This window comes from Ursus arctos, unplaced genomic scaffold, assembly GCF_023065955.2.
Source record: "Ursus arctos isolate Adak ecotype North America unplaced genomic scaffold, UrsArc2.0 scaffold_36, whole genome shotgun sequence".
In the NCBI taxonomy this organism is placed as follows: Eukaryota; Metazoa; Chordata; class Mammalia; order Carnivora; family Ursidae; genus Ursus; species Ursus arctos.
In genome coordinates this window covers 6,983,510-7,000,283 of record NW_026623050.1, presented here as the reverse complement: position 1 = coordinate 7,000,283, position 16,774 = coordinate 6,983,510, and the positions used below count along the sequence as shown (strand labels likewise).

Here is a 16,774-nt window from a genome sequence, read left to right as displayed (position 1 = left end):
CCTCCTCTCAATGCCCTGGCTCTGGTGGAAGCAGCTGTCATGTGGTTAGTAGTTCTCTAGAAAGGTCCTTGTGGTAAGGAACTGATGTGTCTGACCAACAACCCTGGCCAGCACCTGACTTGCAGCCTTCTGAGAATCCCTGACTGAGAGGAGCCAGCTAAGCCACCGATACAACAGTGGTAGAGTAAATACTTATTGTTGTAAGCTGCAAAATTTGGGGATAATTTGTTATGCAGCAATATATATAACTCACATATTCATTAACTGAAAAAATTAGGGTATCAAACTATAAACAGTTCATTTGGTACAACTTTTCAAGGAGCTAATATGACCGTAAATATTAAACTCCCCTAGAATTTCACACATCCTTTGTCCTTGTCGTTCCGCCTCTAGAAATTTCTCTTAAGGGAAAAAAAGTCATGGAATTCTAACAAAGGAATAGTTAAGAGGATGTTCAGAACAGCACGATTTATGATGGCAAAAAATCGTAGCAATCCATTTATCTAATAATAGGGGACTGAGTAACTATATCATGGAATTGCTGCTAATAAAACAGGCTGGAATCTATTAGTGAATCTTAAAAACAAAGCGACTTGTCAGCATTTGAAAAAATAAAATGAAATCGATTTGAAAATATCAGAGGAAAGGTAAGTTTTGCTTCATAAGAAATGTTTGTTTCATGTTTGTGTATGTATGCATTACGATAGTAAATGAATTCCTTACTTTTGAGTCATGGCCCAAATTTTTAAAAAGTCTGCAGTGGTAAAAAAAAAAAAAAAAAAAAAGATTATGTATGGTGTGCACCTGGGTGGCTCAGTCCCTTAAACATAGGACTCTTGATTTCGGCTCAGGTCATGATCTCATGGTGGTAGGATCGAGTCCCACATTAGCTTCCATGCTCAGTGGGGAGTCTGCTTGAGATTCTCTCCCTCTCCCTCTGCCCCTCCCTGCTCTCGTCCGTGAACTCTCTCTCTCTCTCAAATAAATAAATAAATCTTAAATCTTTAAGGGGTACCCGGGTGGCTCAGTCGTTAAGCGTCTGCCTTTGGCTCAGGGCATGATGACGGTGTTCTGGGTTCGAGCCCCGCATCAAGCTCCTCGGCTGGTAGCCTGCTTCTTCCCCTCCCACTCCCCCTGCTTGTGTTCCCTCTCTCGCTGGCTGTCTCTCTCCGTCAAATAAATAAATAAATAAATAAATAAATAAATAAATAAATCTTTAAAAAAAATCTTTAAAAAACTTGTACGAAACTGCTTAAGGGTACAAAAAGTATTCAAAAGATATTAAATTATAAAACAGCATGCATATGGTACAAAATGATCTAATTTCATAGAAATCCAAAACAAGCAAAGCTCTATGAAAAATGGAAAATAAATACACCAAACAGATTACTTATACTTTTCTTTTTTAAGCTGTATTTTAAAATTTTCTACAACAAACAAGTCTTCTTTAAACTTATTTCTTGACTTATAATAATAGTTTTTAAAGTTGCCCAAATAATTGTATATTGTATATTAGCATTTTCTCAACTATGTTATATATGCATAGAAAAAAGACTGGAAAGAAATTTGCCAGAATGTCAGTTAGCAGTCATGGTTTTTATGTGGTGTGATTGTGGGGAATTTTTAATGTTTTAGAAAATTTAGAAATGTTTCTAAAATGAACATGGCTTTCTTTTATTATAAAAAATTTAAAAAAAATTTTAAGTAATCTCTACACCCAATGTGGGACTTGAACTCATGACCCCAAGATCAAGAGTCACGTGCTGTACTGACTAAGACAGCCAGGTACCCCATAAATAAAAATTTTTAATAAGAGAAGAAGAGGCATTTTTTAAAAAAAAGATTTTATTTATTTATTTGACAGAGAGAGAAAGAGAGAGCACGAGCAGGCGGAGCAGCAGGCAGAGGGAAAACAGGCTCCTTGCTGAGCAGGGAGACCGAGACGGGGCTTGATCCCAGGACCCTCGGATCATGACCTGAGCCTAAGGTAGCTGCTTAACCGACTGAGCCACCAGGCGCCCCAAAGAAGAGCATTTAAGAACAGCCTAGTTCTGATGGTGTTTGCCTGTGGCCCATTTTATCCCACCACTGGACCTAGGGCAGGCCAGGGGAGCAGGGCAGACACCCTCACCACTGCCCAGGCCGGCACCCTCTTTGTTTGCCCACCCTGGTGTGGCCCTGCGGTCTTGGTGCTTTTTTCTTTCCGTGTTATCTCGGGACATGATTCCCTTATCTTGGGCAAACTAATTGATGAATGGTGACACGCGTAGGCCAGTGAGACGTGTGTGAATGCAGAAATGGAAGAATGTTAATAAAGAGCCTTACACACACATGATGGGCATAACTCATTTGTGTGCCATCAAGCTTCATGGAGGCCATTCTGCATGCTCTTGCAAAATCTCCCCAGCCTCCAGTTTACAGATGAGGAAATAGGCTCACAAAGGCTCCATGTGTGAACCCGTCTGTGTCCCTGTGTGGGTGTCTATGAAGTTTGCTTATGTTGTGATCCCAGTCCATCACCAAGTTCTATTAAATAGTATCCCCTAAGTAGCTCTCCACTGTCCCCTTCTCACTACTGACAATACTACCTCCTCCAGTCAAGCCCTACAGCATGGTCTCCTAACTGATCTCTTTCAGACTTTCTGTACCCTCCGGTTCTCTATTTAACAGGCAGGGTGATCTTCTGAAAATTTAAATCTGAACATGTCAGCCTATCCCACCACTGTTGCTTAAGATTTTGCTGTGACTCCCAGTGTGCTTAGGATAGAGACAAAATTCCTTAATGTGGGTCACAGGGCCCTGTGTAGATACCTCTACCCCTTCTGCCTCACGACTGTGTTTCCCTCCCTCCTTTCTCTGTTCTAGCCCTATTGACCTCTTAGTCCTTGTATTCAACATCTCCCTCCTGCCACAGGACCTTTGCATTTGCTCTGACTTCTGCCAAATCCACTCTTGCTGGTCCCTGTGCCTAATTAACTCCTATTCATCCTTCAGAACTCAGTTCAAACTGTTACTTCTTGCCAGGTCACATCCTCAGTAGACATTCTTATAACACCTTTTTTTTTTTTTTTTTAAGATTTTATTTATTTATTTGACACAGAGAGAGAGACAGCCAGCGAGAGAGGGAGCACAAGCAGGGGGAGTGGGAGAGGAAGAAGCAGGCTCCCAGCAGAGGAGCCCGATGTGGGGCTCGATCCCAGAATGCCGGGATCACGCCCTGAGCTGAAGGCAGATGCTTAACGACTGAGCCACCCAGGCGCCCCTCTTATGACACCTTTAACCTTTTTTTTTTTTTTCAGATCACTAAATACAGATGCAGTTGCAACTTTACATTTATTTGATTAGTTGATTAACATTTGTTTATTTTTACACTTGACTATAAGTTCCACGAAGACAGGGACAGAGTTTCTTTTGGATCACCAATCCCCAGGACTGAGCATAATGCTTGGCCTACTAAAGGAGCTTGTGAAATCTTTGTTATTAAGTGAATGAGTTAATGAATGAACAAAACCCACTGAGTCTTCTGATCTGGTTCCTTTTCCTGAAAGGGCTCCCAAATTCTTCACAAGACAGGAAACAGAAGATAGAAGGACCAATCATAATCATGCTGCCCATCACAGAGTATAACAGGTGATTCGAAGTAACAGCTGAGTCTGTGGGCTGCATTTTGGAGGCCTCCCTACCGCTGCTCACGTCCACCCTCTTCCAAAGAGGCCCAGGAAGGAAACCAACACAGAGAAATCCCTCAGCAAGCCTTTGGCAGACAGAGCCTTACCAGGAAGGCAGGGAGTGAGAAGACAAAGAAGGGAAGGGAATAGATGTCTCCTGAGAAGGGACTCTGTTTCGGACATCACGTTTACATGTATCAACTCATTTAATCTTCCCCCCAAACCGTCTTTTGCAGATGAGAAAATGGACTCAAAGAGGTTGTGAATGTGAGGTTAGAAAACCAGTGCAGGGCAAAAAGCTGAGTTTGAACTCAGATCTGTCAGCCTTCCTCCGAAGTCTGTTCTTTTCCAGGCTACTTTGCTGGTGTGCACCCCTCAAACACCTCCCCCACTCTGTCAACTTAGGGCCCCAAAGCTTTTCATCATTTAAGAATCACGTATTGGAGAGGTGCCTGGGTGGCACAGCGGTTAAGCGTCTGCCTTCGGTCGGCTCAGGGTGTGATCCCAGCATTATGGGATCGAGCCCCACGTCGGGCTCCTCCACCGGGAGCCTGCTTCTTCCTCTCCCACTACCCCTACTTGTGTTCCCTCTCTCGCTGGCTGTCTCTATCTCTGCCAAATAAATAAATAAAATCTTAAAAAAAAAAAAAAAGAATCATGTATTGGAGCCGCCTGAGTGGCTCAGTCTGTTAAGCGTCTGACTCTTGGTTTCCGCACAGGTCATGATCTCATAGCGTGTGTGCCCTCTGTCTCAAATAAATAAACCTTAGAAAAAGACTAATCTGTTGGCTATTATCTAAAGCTCTCTGTCAGGAGTCAGTGTATGATGGTTTTACTCGATACATTGGAAACAGAAACTCAACATTTTGTTTTATTTTTAAAGATTTTATTTATTGGGGCGCCTGGGTTGCTCAGTCGTTAAGCATCTGCCTTAGGCTCAGGGCGTGATCCCGGTGTTCTGGGATCGAGCCCCACATCAGGCTCCTCCGATGGGAGCCTGCTTCTTCCTCTCCCACTCCCCTGCTGTGTTCCCTCTCTCGCTGGCTGTCTCTCTCTCTGTCAAATAAATAAATAAAATCTTAAAAAAAAAAAAAAAGAATGGACAAATATATGATATTACACAAAGGGATAAATGGTGATTACAGGAGAATTAAAAACAGAAGCTGTTGGTGGGATTGCTTCTGGGGAGAGGGGAGAAACTTTCATTTTTCATTTGTTTGTCCTTCTGAGCTGTTAATCTTTTTAAAAAAATGACAGTGTTCTGTAACTTTTCTAAAAGGTTTAGAAATTTTTGTTACAGGGCGCCTGGGTGGTGCAGTCCGTTGAGGGTTTGACTGATTTCAACTTGAGGGGTGACTTCAGGGTCATGGAATCCATCCGGAGTTGGAGTCCGCCCCACACTCAGCGGGGAGTCGGCTTGGGATTCTCTCTCCCTTTCCCTCTGCCCCCCTGCTGTCTCTCCCTCTTAAAATAAATAAATAAATCTTCTAGAAAAGACATTTTTGTTACAAAAGACTAAACCAACAAACACACACTTCCTTTAGAATGCAAGTACCGTATGTTTAGAACTACTAGTCTTGTCACCTGGGTAAAAGTTAGGTCTGCAGGTTTCCGCTGTGTCAGGAACAACCTGAGTCAGGGGAGGGTCATGTGATGGTAAACATGGCGTCCCAAGCAGTTGCCTCTGGGGGACGGGCATGGGAGACGAGCTTGATTAATTTACCTTTGCAAGCACAGGCCAGGCTGACAGAGGAACACCTCTTCCTTCACATATTCATAAGACAGCTCACATTCGGACACATCCAGACCCAAGAGGGTACCGACCCGACAAGGGCCAGAGATTACCATTCCTCTAACTACCCCTGGTGAGACTCTGCCCCCACCAGTGCCACACTCTGAGCAGCAGCTCCCACCTGCCTGGGACCCTGTTCCTGCAGGATCCATGTGACTCCAGCTCCTGGGGCCCAGGTGGATCTAGTCCCAGAAATGGGATGCTGAGGGCTCTCAGGTGAGTGTGACTCCGCTCCTGTTCCACAGCTGGCCATAGAGCACCAATCAGAGCCCTGCACCTCTCAGGACCCGAGCGCCCCTGCTTTCTCCCAGCGTACGGCACGTTCTTGACCTTTGCTTCTCTGAAGTTGATATCACTCTGGGCTCCAGCAGTTGCAAAAAGGAGGGCTGGGGCACAGCTCGGGAGTGCCACTCACTGGCAGCAAGGAGCCAGGAGATTGGCATTCCCAGCACCCGGGAAAGTCCTGTTGATCTTTGACCCTCCGCCCCTCCCGGAGCCTCGGCCCTCCCTCTCTCCCCCTTCCGTTCTCCACTGGCCTCTCCCTCGGTGCTCCGGGCTCCTCACTTCCCCGGCACCCTTGCTCTGACTGGCAGTTTTTCCCAGGTCCTTGCTCACGCCAGTCCTTCCATGCTGTCTTCAAGCCCTACTTCCTGCACATCTCCCAGCCCTGACGGGGAGAACCCAAGTAAGAAGGTCCACTGGACTTCTGGGAGGAGGAGGACGTCATCCACAGACTCAGAGTCAAAGTCCCACCCGGACCCCTCCAAAGTAGCCAGGTCCCGGAGACCCAGCCGGCTGACGGTGAAGTACGACCGGGGGCAGCTCCAGCGCTGGCTGGAGATGGAGCAGTGGGTCGATGGGCGAGTTCAGGAGCTCTTCCAGGTGAGTGACGCGGGACAGTGAGGGAGGCCGCAGGCTGCCGGGGAGGGGGACAGAGCCTGCGGGGAGACCTCAGGAGGAGCTGGAGGGCCCGTGCGAGAGAAAGCTTCTCCCAGCAGGTGAAGATACACTTGCAGTCCCGAAGTCCGCCTCCGTCCGGTCTGGGCTCTGCCTCCCATGCTCTTCAAAATCTGTGCCAGGTGTTTTAACACCCCCGAGGCGTAGTTTCCTAATCTATAAAATGAGCCTATCAGTGCCTGGCATATCTCCTCTGTGGGACTTTTTGAAGCTCGAATGAGCTAGAAGAGCTATTTTTATTTATTTTATGTCTTACTCTCATTCTCGACACCCCTACACATCAAGAGCTATGCTGCCAGTACTATGACTGTCAGCCACGTGTAGCTGTTTACCTTCAAATTAATACAGATTAAATAAAATGAAAAGTTCAGTCCCTCATTCACACTGGCCACATCTCAGGTGCCCCGTAGTCCCATGTGGCTAGTGGCTGGCTGCCTTCTTGTCAGCACAGATATAGAACATTTCCATCCTCTCAGAGTGGACAGCACTGGACTGGAACGAGTCCTTGCCCCTGGCTCTGACTGACTCCACTCAACTCTCCCTGAGAAAAGGACACGTCTCCGCCCCTGTCCCGAGACATGGCACTTTCTTCCTCAGATAACTAAAAATCGGGGTCCTAGAGTAGTCACAACCGCTGCTTTGACAACAAGAGTAACATTCTGAACGCTTAACTCTGTGTTAGGCGCAGTGCCTAGTTCTTGACATGCATTACCCATTCAGCGCTCCCCACCACTCCCTTAGGTAGATATGTTTTATCGTGGAGGAAATGGAAGCTTAGAGATGTTGAGTAACGAAGGAGCCCAAGGTCACACGGCTAGGAGACCAGGAGACCCGGAGCTGGGGCTCTGCAGAGCCCGGGCACTTAGGCGAGCAACTTAGTGGTTCTTCACCCATGAAGTACTTCAGAAGAAACCTGATGACCTGACTGCACCCCAACTGACTAAATGTCTTGGGGTGGGGCCCAGACACTTGCCTTTTTTTTATAAGCTCCCCAGTTAATTCTAGCACGTGGCTGGCTGAGAACCACTTCTCCAAGCCAGAGCCCAGGAGTCCTCATCTACATACCATGGTCCTTCTTTCTCCTCCTTCTTGACTCTGTTCCCCTCTTTTCTTTTTGGGGCAACAGGGGCTTGTCATTCTTCCAGGTAAGAGCTGTGCTGCGGTGGGGGTGGAGAAGACTGAGGCATGTGGCCCAGGCTGTCACGTGAAGCTCACTGGGTCATGTGTTAGTGTGGCCCTGGTGTCCACCATGTCCCCAGCAGCATCCTGGGCTCCCCGGTACAGGGGAGGGAGATGCTGTGGAGCTGGGAGCAGGAGAGGCACACTTCCTTGGCCTGCTTCTGCTCCGCCTCCACTGCCCTTCTGTCCTGCCAGCACCCTCCCTCTCTGGATCGGTTTCAGTTTCAGATTGTTGTGCACTTGCATAAAAAGTCTCATATTTCAGACACCTCAGAGCAAATTTGTCCCCACATCAGACAAATAACAGGACCTCATAGACAAAGAACCTGGTTTTACAAGATGAACATGGGGAAGGGGGGGTGGGTGGGAGGGGTGCACAATAATGAGTTCATAACATTGGAAAACAGGATATGTGGGAGGACCACTCCCAGGCAATGACCGAAATAAAATACCTGGCTTGTGGTTGCCATGGCAATTGTCCAAAGGTGCTAGGTGGCAGTTCCTCTCCCAATCCCTGCGCTTTTTAGCAGGAAGCAGCCAAGTGGCTGGGGAAGCCCCAGGTGGCTGGTCATCTTGGGAGAGATTGAGGCAACAGTGTCTCCAGGCTTACCCTGCCCCAGTTCTGCCCTCACAGAGCCTGTCTGCATGCAGCAGGCTCTCCCCAGCATGCCCACCTTGGATAGCCCTGCGGGCGCTGGCTCCAAGCATGCATCACTCCTCGTTCAGTTTGGTTTAATGGGATCCAACCTCATTCTGATGGAGGGCCCCACCTCTTCTCACTGGGTATAAAATCTGCTTTGGGGTCTTCAGAGGAACCCAGTCTGGGTTCAGCAAAACAAACAGACTTGGGGCCCTCGTGCTCCTATTGTCCAGAGGTGGAGTGTGGATTTGGCTTCTAAGCAAGGATATAAACACTCATGAGTTTCTCCTATTTTAAGGAGACTCTTGCTCAACAACGAGCCCCCTCCAGTTCCTGCCTCCAGTATGTGTCCTTTAGGACAAGACTACTACTACTACTACTACTACTACTACTACTACTACTACTACTTCTTCTTCTTCTTCTTCTTCTTCTTCTTCTTCTTCTTCTTCTTCTTCTTCTTTTTTTTAACATTTTATCCATTTATTAGAGAGAGAGTGAGAGACAGCATGAGAGGGAGGAGGGTCAGAGAGAAAAGCAGACTTCCCGCTGAGCAGAGAGCCCGATGCAGGATTCCATCCTGGGACCCCAGGTTTATGACCTGAGCCAAAGGCAGTTGCTTAACCAACTGAGCCACCCAGGGGCCCCTACGAAAGACTTCGTCCACACTCACATCCTTTACTTGCCTTTCCCCTTCCTATCACTATTCAGACTACTGAAATCTGGCTTCTGTTCCCATCATTCTATTGAGAGCTCTTGCCAAGGTCACCAGTCACTGTCTTGGGGCCAAATCTAATGTACACATCAGCACAGGGTACTGTTGACCACCCCAGAGTTTTGCAAACATTCCTTTCCTATAGCTTCTATGACACTGTCTTTTTCTGGTGGCAGCTGGCATTTTGATGTCAGATATGTGGCATCACGAACATGTGAAACAAGCACTTGCTAGGTCCTCCCTGAGCCTTACTCCACTGCTGGTTCCCATGGCAGAGACATCGGGAGGAAGGGGACTGAGGATGGAGTGAAGGCGAGAACGGTGTCAAAATCAGGCAGCATCTGGCAGGCAACCCCTTCATGAAATAGCGAGTCACAACTTTACCACACTTGTTCATCTCGGCAGTTGTTTGATGTATCCACTCATTTACTGAGAATTCAAAAAGTACTTGAGGGCAAGAATATTTGGATTAGGTTATCAGCCCATATTCTCAACTCCAGACTGCAGCTGCAATCTGACTCTCAATAATATACTACCTTATATTCAAAATACATGTGGATAATATCCTACGTGATATGAAAAGGTTTTTTGGGGGGGCCAGACTAGTACTTTTTTAGAGGTAGAATTCTAGTAATTAGAATGCAGCTTTACTATTCAGCCCCACCCTCCACCTTCTGGGATTCCAACTGCACATAGGTGAGACCACTTGATATCACACCACAGGTCATCAAGACTCTGTTCTCTTCTTCTTCCCCACACCCGCCGCAAGGTTTTTTTCTTTCTGTGATTTCATTTTGGCTAGTTTCTGTCACTGTATCTTCAGGTTGAACTGATCTTTTTTTTGGCAACATCTAAATATACTGTTAACTCCATCCAATAAATTTTTCATTAAAAATATTGTATGGGGCGCCTGGGTGGCTCAATCGTTAGGCGTCTGCCTTCAGCTCAGGTCGTGATTCCAGAGTCCTGGGATCGAGCCCCACATCAGGCTCCTCCACTGGGAGCCTGCCTCTTCCTCTCCCACTCCCCCTGCCTGTGTTCCCTCTCGCTGGCTGTCTCTCTCTCTCTCTCTCTCTCTCTCTCCCAAATAAATAAATAAAATCTTAAAATAATATATTGTATATTTCAGGATGCCTGGCTGGCTCAGTCCATAGAGCATGTGACTCTTGATCTCAGGGTTGTGAGTTCAAGCCCCATGTTGCGTGTAGAGATTACTTAAAAATAAAATCTTGAAAAAATATTGTATTTTTCATCTCTACATGCTCCATTTGTTTTTTTCTGATAGATTTCATTTTTCTCATTACTGTGTTCATGTTTTCCTCATCTGCTAATTCCACCATCTCTGGCATTTCTGGGTCTGCTTCTATTAACTGATTTGTCTCTTCTTTGTAGGTCACATTTCTGGTTCTGGTATGACTAGTGATTTTTGTTTGGATACTGGATGTTTTATGAGTTTTATGTTACTGGGTAACTGGATTTTTTTTCTTCCTTGAAAGCACTAGGCCTTGTTCTAATAGGCAGTTTAGTTATTTGTGGCTCAGTCTGATTCTTCTGAAGCTTGTTTTTAAGTTACGTTGCGTCTAGAGTAGCCTTTAATTTAGAGAATAATTTAACCCCTAGTAAAGTAGGGCCCTTCCGAGGTCTGTACTAAGTTCCTGCATGATCAGTGATGACTGTCCCCTCTGGCTGGGTGGAACTTGATTTGCCTCCCAGGCCTGTGTGAGGTCTGTTCATCTCTGGGCCTTCGGTGCCTCACACTGCCTGGCCTTTTGAAGCTTTACCCTATGAATATGCATCTTGTGTTCAGCAAAGACTCAAGAGAACCCTTATGCATATTTCTGGAGGTCTCTTTCTTCCTAACTCCCTCCTCTCCACAACTGTGTCTAGCAACTTCCAGCCACCTCAGCACTGAACTCTGATCTCCGTCACACTGATATAGTAGGACCACTGCACTCCACTTGGGGCCTCCCTTTCTGCTCTGTGGTCTGGAAATTGCCTCTAGGAAGGAATACAGGGCAATTACAGTGTTTGCCTCTTCTGTTTCCCTTCTCTCTCAGGTAGTCCTGAGCAACCTGTTGTCCAATGACTGAAAACACTGTTCATATATTTTTGTCTAGTTTTCTAGCTACTTATGTTGCAAGAATAAATACAGCCCCTGTTACCCCATCATTTCCAGAAATATAAATATCTGGTTAACTCTTACTCAGCCTTCAGGTCTCAGATTAGAAGTTGCTTCCTCCAGGAACCCTTCCTGAACCCCAGGCTTGGTTAGGTTCCCCTTCCATGTGTTCTCAAAGTATCTCATCAGAGTGCTTATCACTCTGTATTATAACTGCCATTTCACTTGTCTGTATTGTTCAGGAGACCGTAAGCTTTTCAAGGGCAGGATTATATGTGTCTGTCTCGCTGTTATGGCCTTAGTACTTATCACAAGACTTGGTGCATAGCATGCTCTTAGTAAATACGCATTAAATGAATGAAGGCTGAACCAGGTGAGCTGGAAACTAAGGAAGCAAAAAGGAAAGTTGAGAACTTAGGGTGAAAGAGCTAACTTAGAACGCTAGCACTATTTATTTTAAAAAGGCATGGAAGGACCAGAACTGTTAACAGTAGTTACCTGTTGGCAGTTGGAGGAATGAGAGGGCATGGGAGGCTTCTTTTTCTTTTTTCTTTCTGTTTTAAAAAACATCAAATTATTGAGGTATAACTGACAGAGAATAAAATTTGAAGTGTACATTGGGGTGCACTTTGCCATATGTAACCCCTACCCCAATCAAGATATGGAACATTTCCATCATCCAAAAAGTTCCCCCAAATAACCTTTCAACAAATTATACGTTGGTTACTTATTGTATCTGTTTCTATTATGTCTCCTAGACTGCTTCTAACATGTGGACTCTTGGAGGACAGGATCTTTGTTTTGTTCACTGGCATTACCAAGTTCATGGTACCATGTTAATAGCAGTCACTGAACGCATATTTGTTGAGTAAAAAGATTTCATAGGATTAAATAATCAAAAGGAAAAGGTGAAATTATCAAAGCTTTAGAAAACATAAAGGTGAATATCAAATATTTATTCAAATCAGTATGAGAAGAACTTACTAAGCATTAAAAGAAGAAGAAAGAAGGGGTGGGGAGGACGAGGGGAAGGGGAGGAGAAACAGCAGCAAAATCCAACTGGAAAAGACCAGTAGTTACATTCAGCTATATAAACATGTATTTCCCCAACTCCTTCCCCACACATAAGTGGTATCTCCAGGGGCACCTGGGTGGCTCAGTCAGTTAAGCATCAGACTCTTGATTTCGGGTCAGGTCATGATCTTAGGGTTGTGAGATCGAGCCCCTCATCGGGCTCTGCGCTCAGCAGGGAGTCTTCTTGAGATTCTCTCTCTCCCTCTCCCTCTGCTCCTCCCTCCATTTGTACTCTCTCTCTCTCAATAAGCAAATAAAGAAATAAATAAAATTTTTTTAAATCTTTATAAAAAAAGGTATTTCCATCATATGTGGAATGAATGCTAGGGCTAATCTGAATTTTTAAAAAAGACTTCTTAATAAGAAAATACTAAACAACCCATAGAAAAATGAATAAGGCAGCAGTTGTTGAAGTATATTCTGGTGACCCTTCCAGAGGGTTCCTAGTTATTTTCATAATAATACTGAGATGTCATTTGCCTTTTTCACTATGTTGACATTTGTACCGATAATGCAAAAACAAGGGTGGCCCCTAGTGTGAATCCAGAAAGTGGCCATGGGCACCTGGCCGGTTCTGTTTGAGGAGTATGCGACTTTTGATCTTGGGGTTGTGAGTTTGAGCTCCATGTTGGGTGTAGAGATTACTTAAATAAATAAACTTTAAAACAAGGAAAGTGGCACCCACCTGTACTAGTGTTACAGTAATTTTTATTCCCTTAGTGCCCGCAGTTCTTGGTCACGCTGCTTTGAAGAATGAAGATGAAGACCAAAGAGTGGTGGGCAGCAGGGCAAAGTTCATTGAGCCATAGTACAAAGCCCTCAAACAGGGAGGGGACCCGAGACGGTTGCCGTTTTGGCGTTCAAATCTAGGGGGTTTTATAAGCTCTTTTGCACAACTATCTTGAGCATCCTGAGTATGGGCCCCTGTGGATTGGCTGCTAAGGTGTGCCACTTGGGGCTTTGATCTACCTATGGGGTCATTGTTCACGCATCGATGGTCTTGGGGGCTGACCTTTGGAGACTAACTGCCTCAACTTGTGACAGTGACAGATGTTTTACGGTTAATTGTTTTGTTTCAGGATGTTTTGCAAAAGTCACTTCTGCAGAGGCTACTAGACAGGATGCTGTTGTGGTCTTGTCTAAGCTGTAAAACAGGCTGCTAGTGCAGTTTGGTCTTAGCTGTCCCGGCTCCCTGTTTCCTTGTTGGGGACCCTGGCCCTGACTACCTAATTGTCCAACTAACTCCTAACACCAGGCGTCGTGTTCTTCACCACCGTGTCACTTTCACTTTAGAAAGTCCTTGATGAAGCAGTAAATCTCTAAGTTTATGAAAACTTCGCCACTGAATTGACATTTTTTTTAATGGACTTAATTTTTAGAGCAGTTTTAGGTTCACAGGGGGACTGAGCGGAAAGTACAGAGTTCCCATGTTCCCCCGGGCCCCGCATAGGCACAGCCTCCCCCACTGTCAGCATCCCCCACTAGAGCAGTACACCGTTACAGTCAGTGGACCTACATCGACACATCAAAATCACCCGAAGGCCATAGCTTATATTAGGGTCTACTTTTGGTGTTGTACCTTCAAAGGGTTTGGACAAATATGGAAGGACACGCGTCTGCCATGATAGTATCGTACAGAGTGTTTTCTCTGCCCTAAAAATCCTCTATGCTCCACCTGTTCATGCCACTTTCCCCCTTAATCCCACCGATCTTTTTACTATCTCCAGAGTTTTGCATTTTCCAGAATGTTGTATAGTTGGAATCATACAGTGTGTATGACTGGCCAATTTCTTTTTTTTTTTTTCATTTTTTTAAAGATTGTATTTATTTATTTGTCAGAGAGAGAGAGCACACACAAGCAGGGGGAGTGGCAGGCAGAGGGAGAAGCAGACTCCTGGCTGAGCAGAGAGCCCGATGCGGGGCTCGATCCCAAGACACTGGGATCAGGACCTGAGCCGAAGGCAGACGCTTAACTGAGCCACCCAGGCGTCCAGACTGGCCAATTTCAGATTGGCTTCTTTCACTTATTCTGTGTGTTTACAGTTCATTTAGGGCTTTTCATGGCTTGACAGCTGAATAATACTCCATTGTCTGGGTGTGCACTGTTGATTTATCCATTTACGTACTGAAGGGCAGATCTGTTGCTTCCGAGTTGTGGCAATGATAAGTAAAGCTGCTATAAACATCTTTATGCAGGTTTTTGTGCGGATATGTTTCCAACTCACTTGGGTAGGTATTAAGGAGCTTGATCACTGGACCATGTAGTAAGAGTTGTAAGAAATGGCCAAAATGCCTTCCAAAGTGGCTGTACTATTTGGCATTCCCACCAGAAGTGAGCGAAGGTTCCTGTTGGTCCATATCCTCACCAGCATTTGGATTCGGATTTTTTGCCCATTCGATAGGTATGTAGTGTATGTCATTGTTGTCTTAATTTGCAATTTCCTAATCACATATGCTGTTGAACAGCTCTTAGGCAGTTTGCCATCCACATATCTTTGGTGAGGTATCTGTTCAGATCTTTGGCCCATTTTTCTATTGGGTTGTTTCTTTCTTATTGTTGCGTTTCAAGGATTCTTTGTCTGTTTTGGACAATAGTCCTTTATCAGATACATCCTCTGCAAATCTTTTCTCCCAGTCTGTGGATTGTCATCTCATTTTCTTGAGCTTCTTTCACTTTTTAGTTTATAAGCTCTGTATTCTTTCAATTATTTCACTGACTATAATAACTTTTAAAGATAGCTTTGTTGAGATATGATTTACATGCCATATAATTCACCCCCTTAAAGTGTACACTTTCCAATAGTTTTAAGTATCTTCGGGGTTGTACAACCACAATTGAATTTTAGGACATTTTATCACCCCAGAAAGAAACCCTATACCAGTTAGCAGTCACACCTCATTCCTTACCACCACCACTCCCGCCCGAGGCAACCACTAATCTACTTTGTTTCTCTATGGGTTTACCTATTCTGGACATTTCATACAAATTGAATCATATAACATATGGCCTTTTGTAACTGGCTTCTTTCACTAACATAATGTTTTCAAGGCTGGTCTATGTTTAGCATAAAACAATGCTTTGTTCCTTTTATTGCTGAGTAATAATTTATGGCTACATTACATTTTATTTATCCATTCATTGCTTGACGGAGATATGTGTTGTTTTCACCTTTTGGCTCTTACAAATAACGCAGCCATGAACATTCACGTGCAGGTGTTTGTGTGGACATGTCATTTCTCTTGGGAGCAGACCTAGGAATGGGATTGCTGGGTCAGGTGATAACTCTATAATTTAACATTTTAAAGAACTGCCAAACTGTTTTCCAAAGCAGCTGTACCATTTTATATTCTTACCAACGATGTGCATAACTTTTGAAATTAAACAGGCACTCTTTTATTTAAAAGATTTTATTTATTTATTTATTTATTTATTTATTTATTTATTTATTTGAGAGAGAGGGAGGGAGAGTACACAGGAAGAATGAGAGGGAGAAGCAGATTCCCCGACGTGGGTGGGACTCCATCCCAGGACCCTGAGATCATGACCCTGCCAAAGGCAGATGCTTAACTGACTGAGCCACCCACGTGCCCAAACAGGCACTATTTTAAAAGAACCCTAGCCCTGTGTCAGATAGAAGATAGTAGGTCCTCAGTAAGTGTTGAATGGGAGAATGAACAGGTGGTTTGAGGAAGGTGAGGAGATAGACTGAATGTGGGAAGCAGGGTAGGAGATGGGGGAGCCCCTGATGGACCTCCGCTCCAGCACCAGCTGGCCAGGCCCCTCTGAGCCCCATGTGATTCCCAAACAGGACCAACCAACTCCTTCTGAGCCTGAGATTGACCTGGAGGCTCTCATGGAACTATCCACAGAGGAACAGAAGACTCACTTGGAGGTAGAATACGGGGCTGGGCTTAGAGCGGGAGGAACCCAGGAACTCAGGTTTTGCCTTCCCGAGTGGTGTGGGGAGAACCAGTTCAGAGGGGAGGATTCCTGGGAGGGCTGAGTGGAGGCTTGTGGGAAAGTGCTGTGGCTCAGGGACCCACTCTTTGCTCTCTTCCACCCAGGCTATTCTCCGAAACTGCCCCCGCCCCACAGAGGTAAGGGATGATGCTCTGCAGGTCTGGGGGTAAGAGGGACCCGGAGGGGAGGCAGCTAATGAAGAGGAGGATTTGAGAGGAAGGCTTGGCCCTTGGTGCTTCTCCCCTTCCCCAGCTCTGGAGACCTGGAGTCGGGGGAGATGAGGGAGGGCAGTATGGTGGGTGGGTGTGATGCTATGCTTTGATCTCACCCCTGTTTCTCTCTCAGCCTTTTATCTCTGAGCTGCTCAGTCAACTCAAGAAACTCCGGAGACTCAGTCGGCCTCAGAAATAAGCCTTGTGAGACTACCTTCAGCGGCCTTAGCACTGCCAAGCGTGCCCTGACCCTCTGAATCCTGGGCTGAGAGGAAATGGCCCTGTGGGACACAGACAAGGAACACGGAGGATGACAAGGGACATTTGGATACTCCTAGTGTATGTGTAGTCACAGCTGGGCTTTCTGGAAGCCATTCCTGGCTGTTGCCCAGTACTTTCCTTGGCAGCCAAGTGGATAAAGCCTTTGGGGAGTCCCAGCTGAATGGAGTGTGGAGCATAT

At 45.6% G+C, this 16,774-nt stretch overlaps 1 protein-coding gene across 1 annotated transcript in view; it reads left to right on the top strand.

Moving 5' to 3' along the window:
- The window catches only part of PPP1R14D (protein phosphatase 1 regulatory inhibitor subunit 14D), a 20,993-nt gene extending 4,219 nt beyond the window's left edge, over positions 1–16,774 (top strand). Inside the window, exons 3-6 of the mRNA XM_026479999.4 lie at positions 6,064–6,342; positions 15,951–16,034; positions 16,207–16,239; positions 16,448–16,774. Of these exons, the coding sequence (XP_026335784.4) occupies positions 6,064–6,342; positions 15,951–16,034; positions 16,207–16,239; positions 16,448–16,513 (462 nt within the window). The 3' untranslated portion in view covers positions 16,514–16,774. The remainder of the gene's footprint in view (positions 1–6,063; positions 6,343–15,950; positions 16,035–16,206; positions 16,240–16,447) is intronic.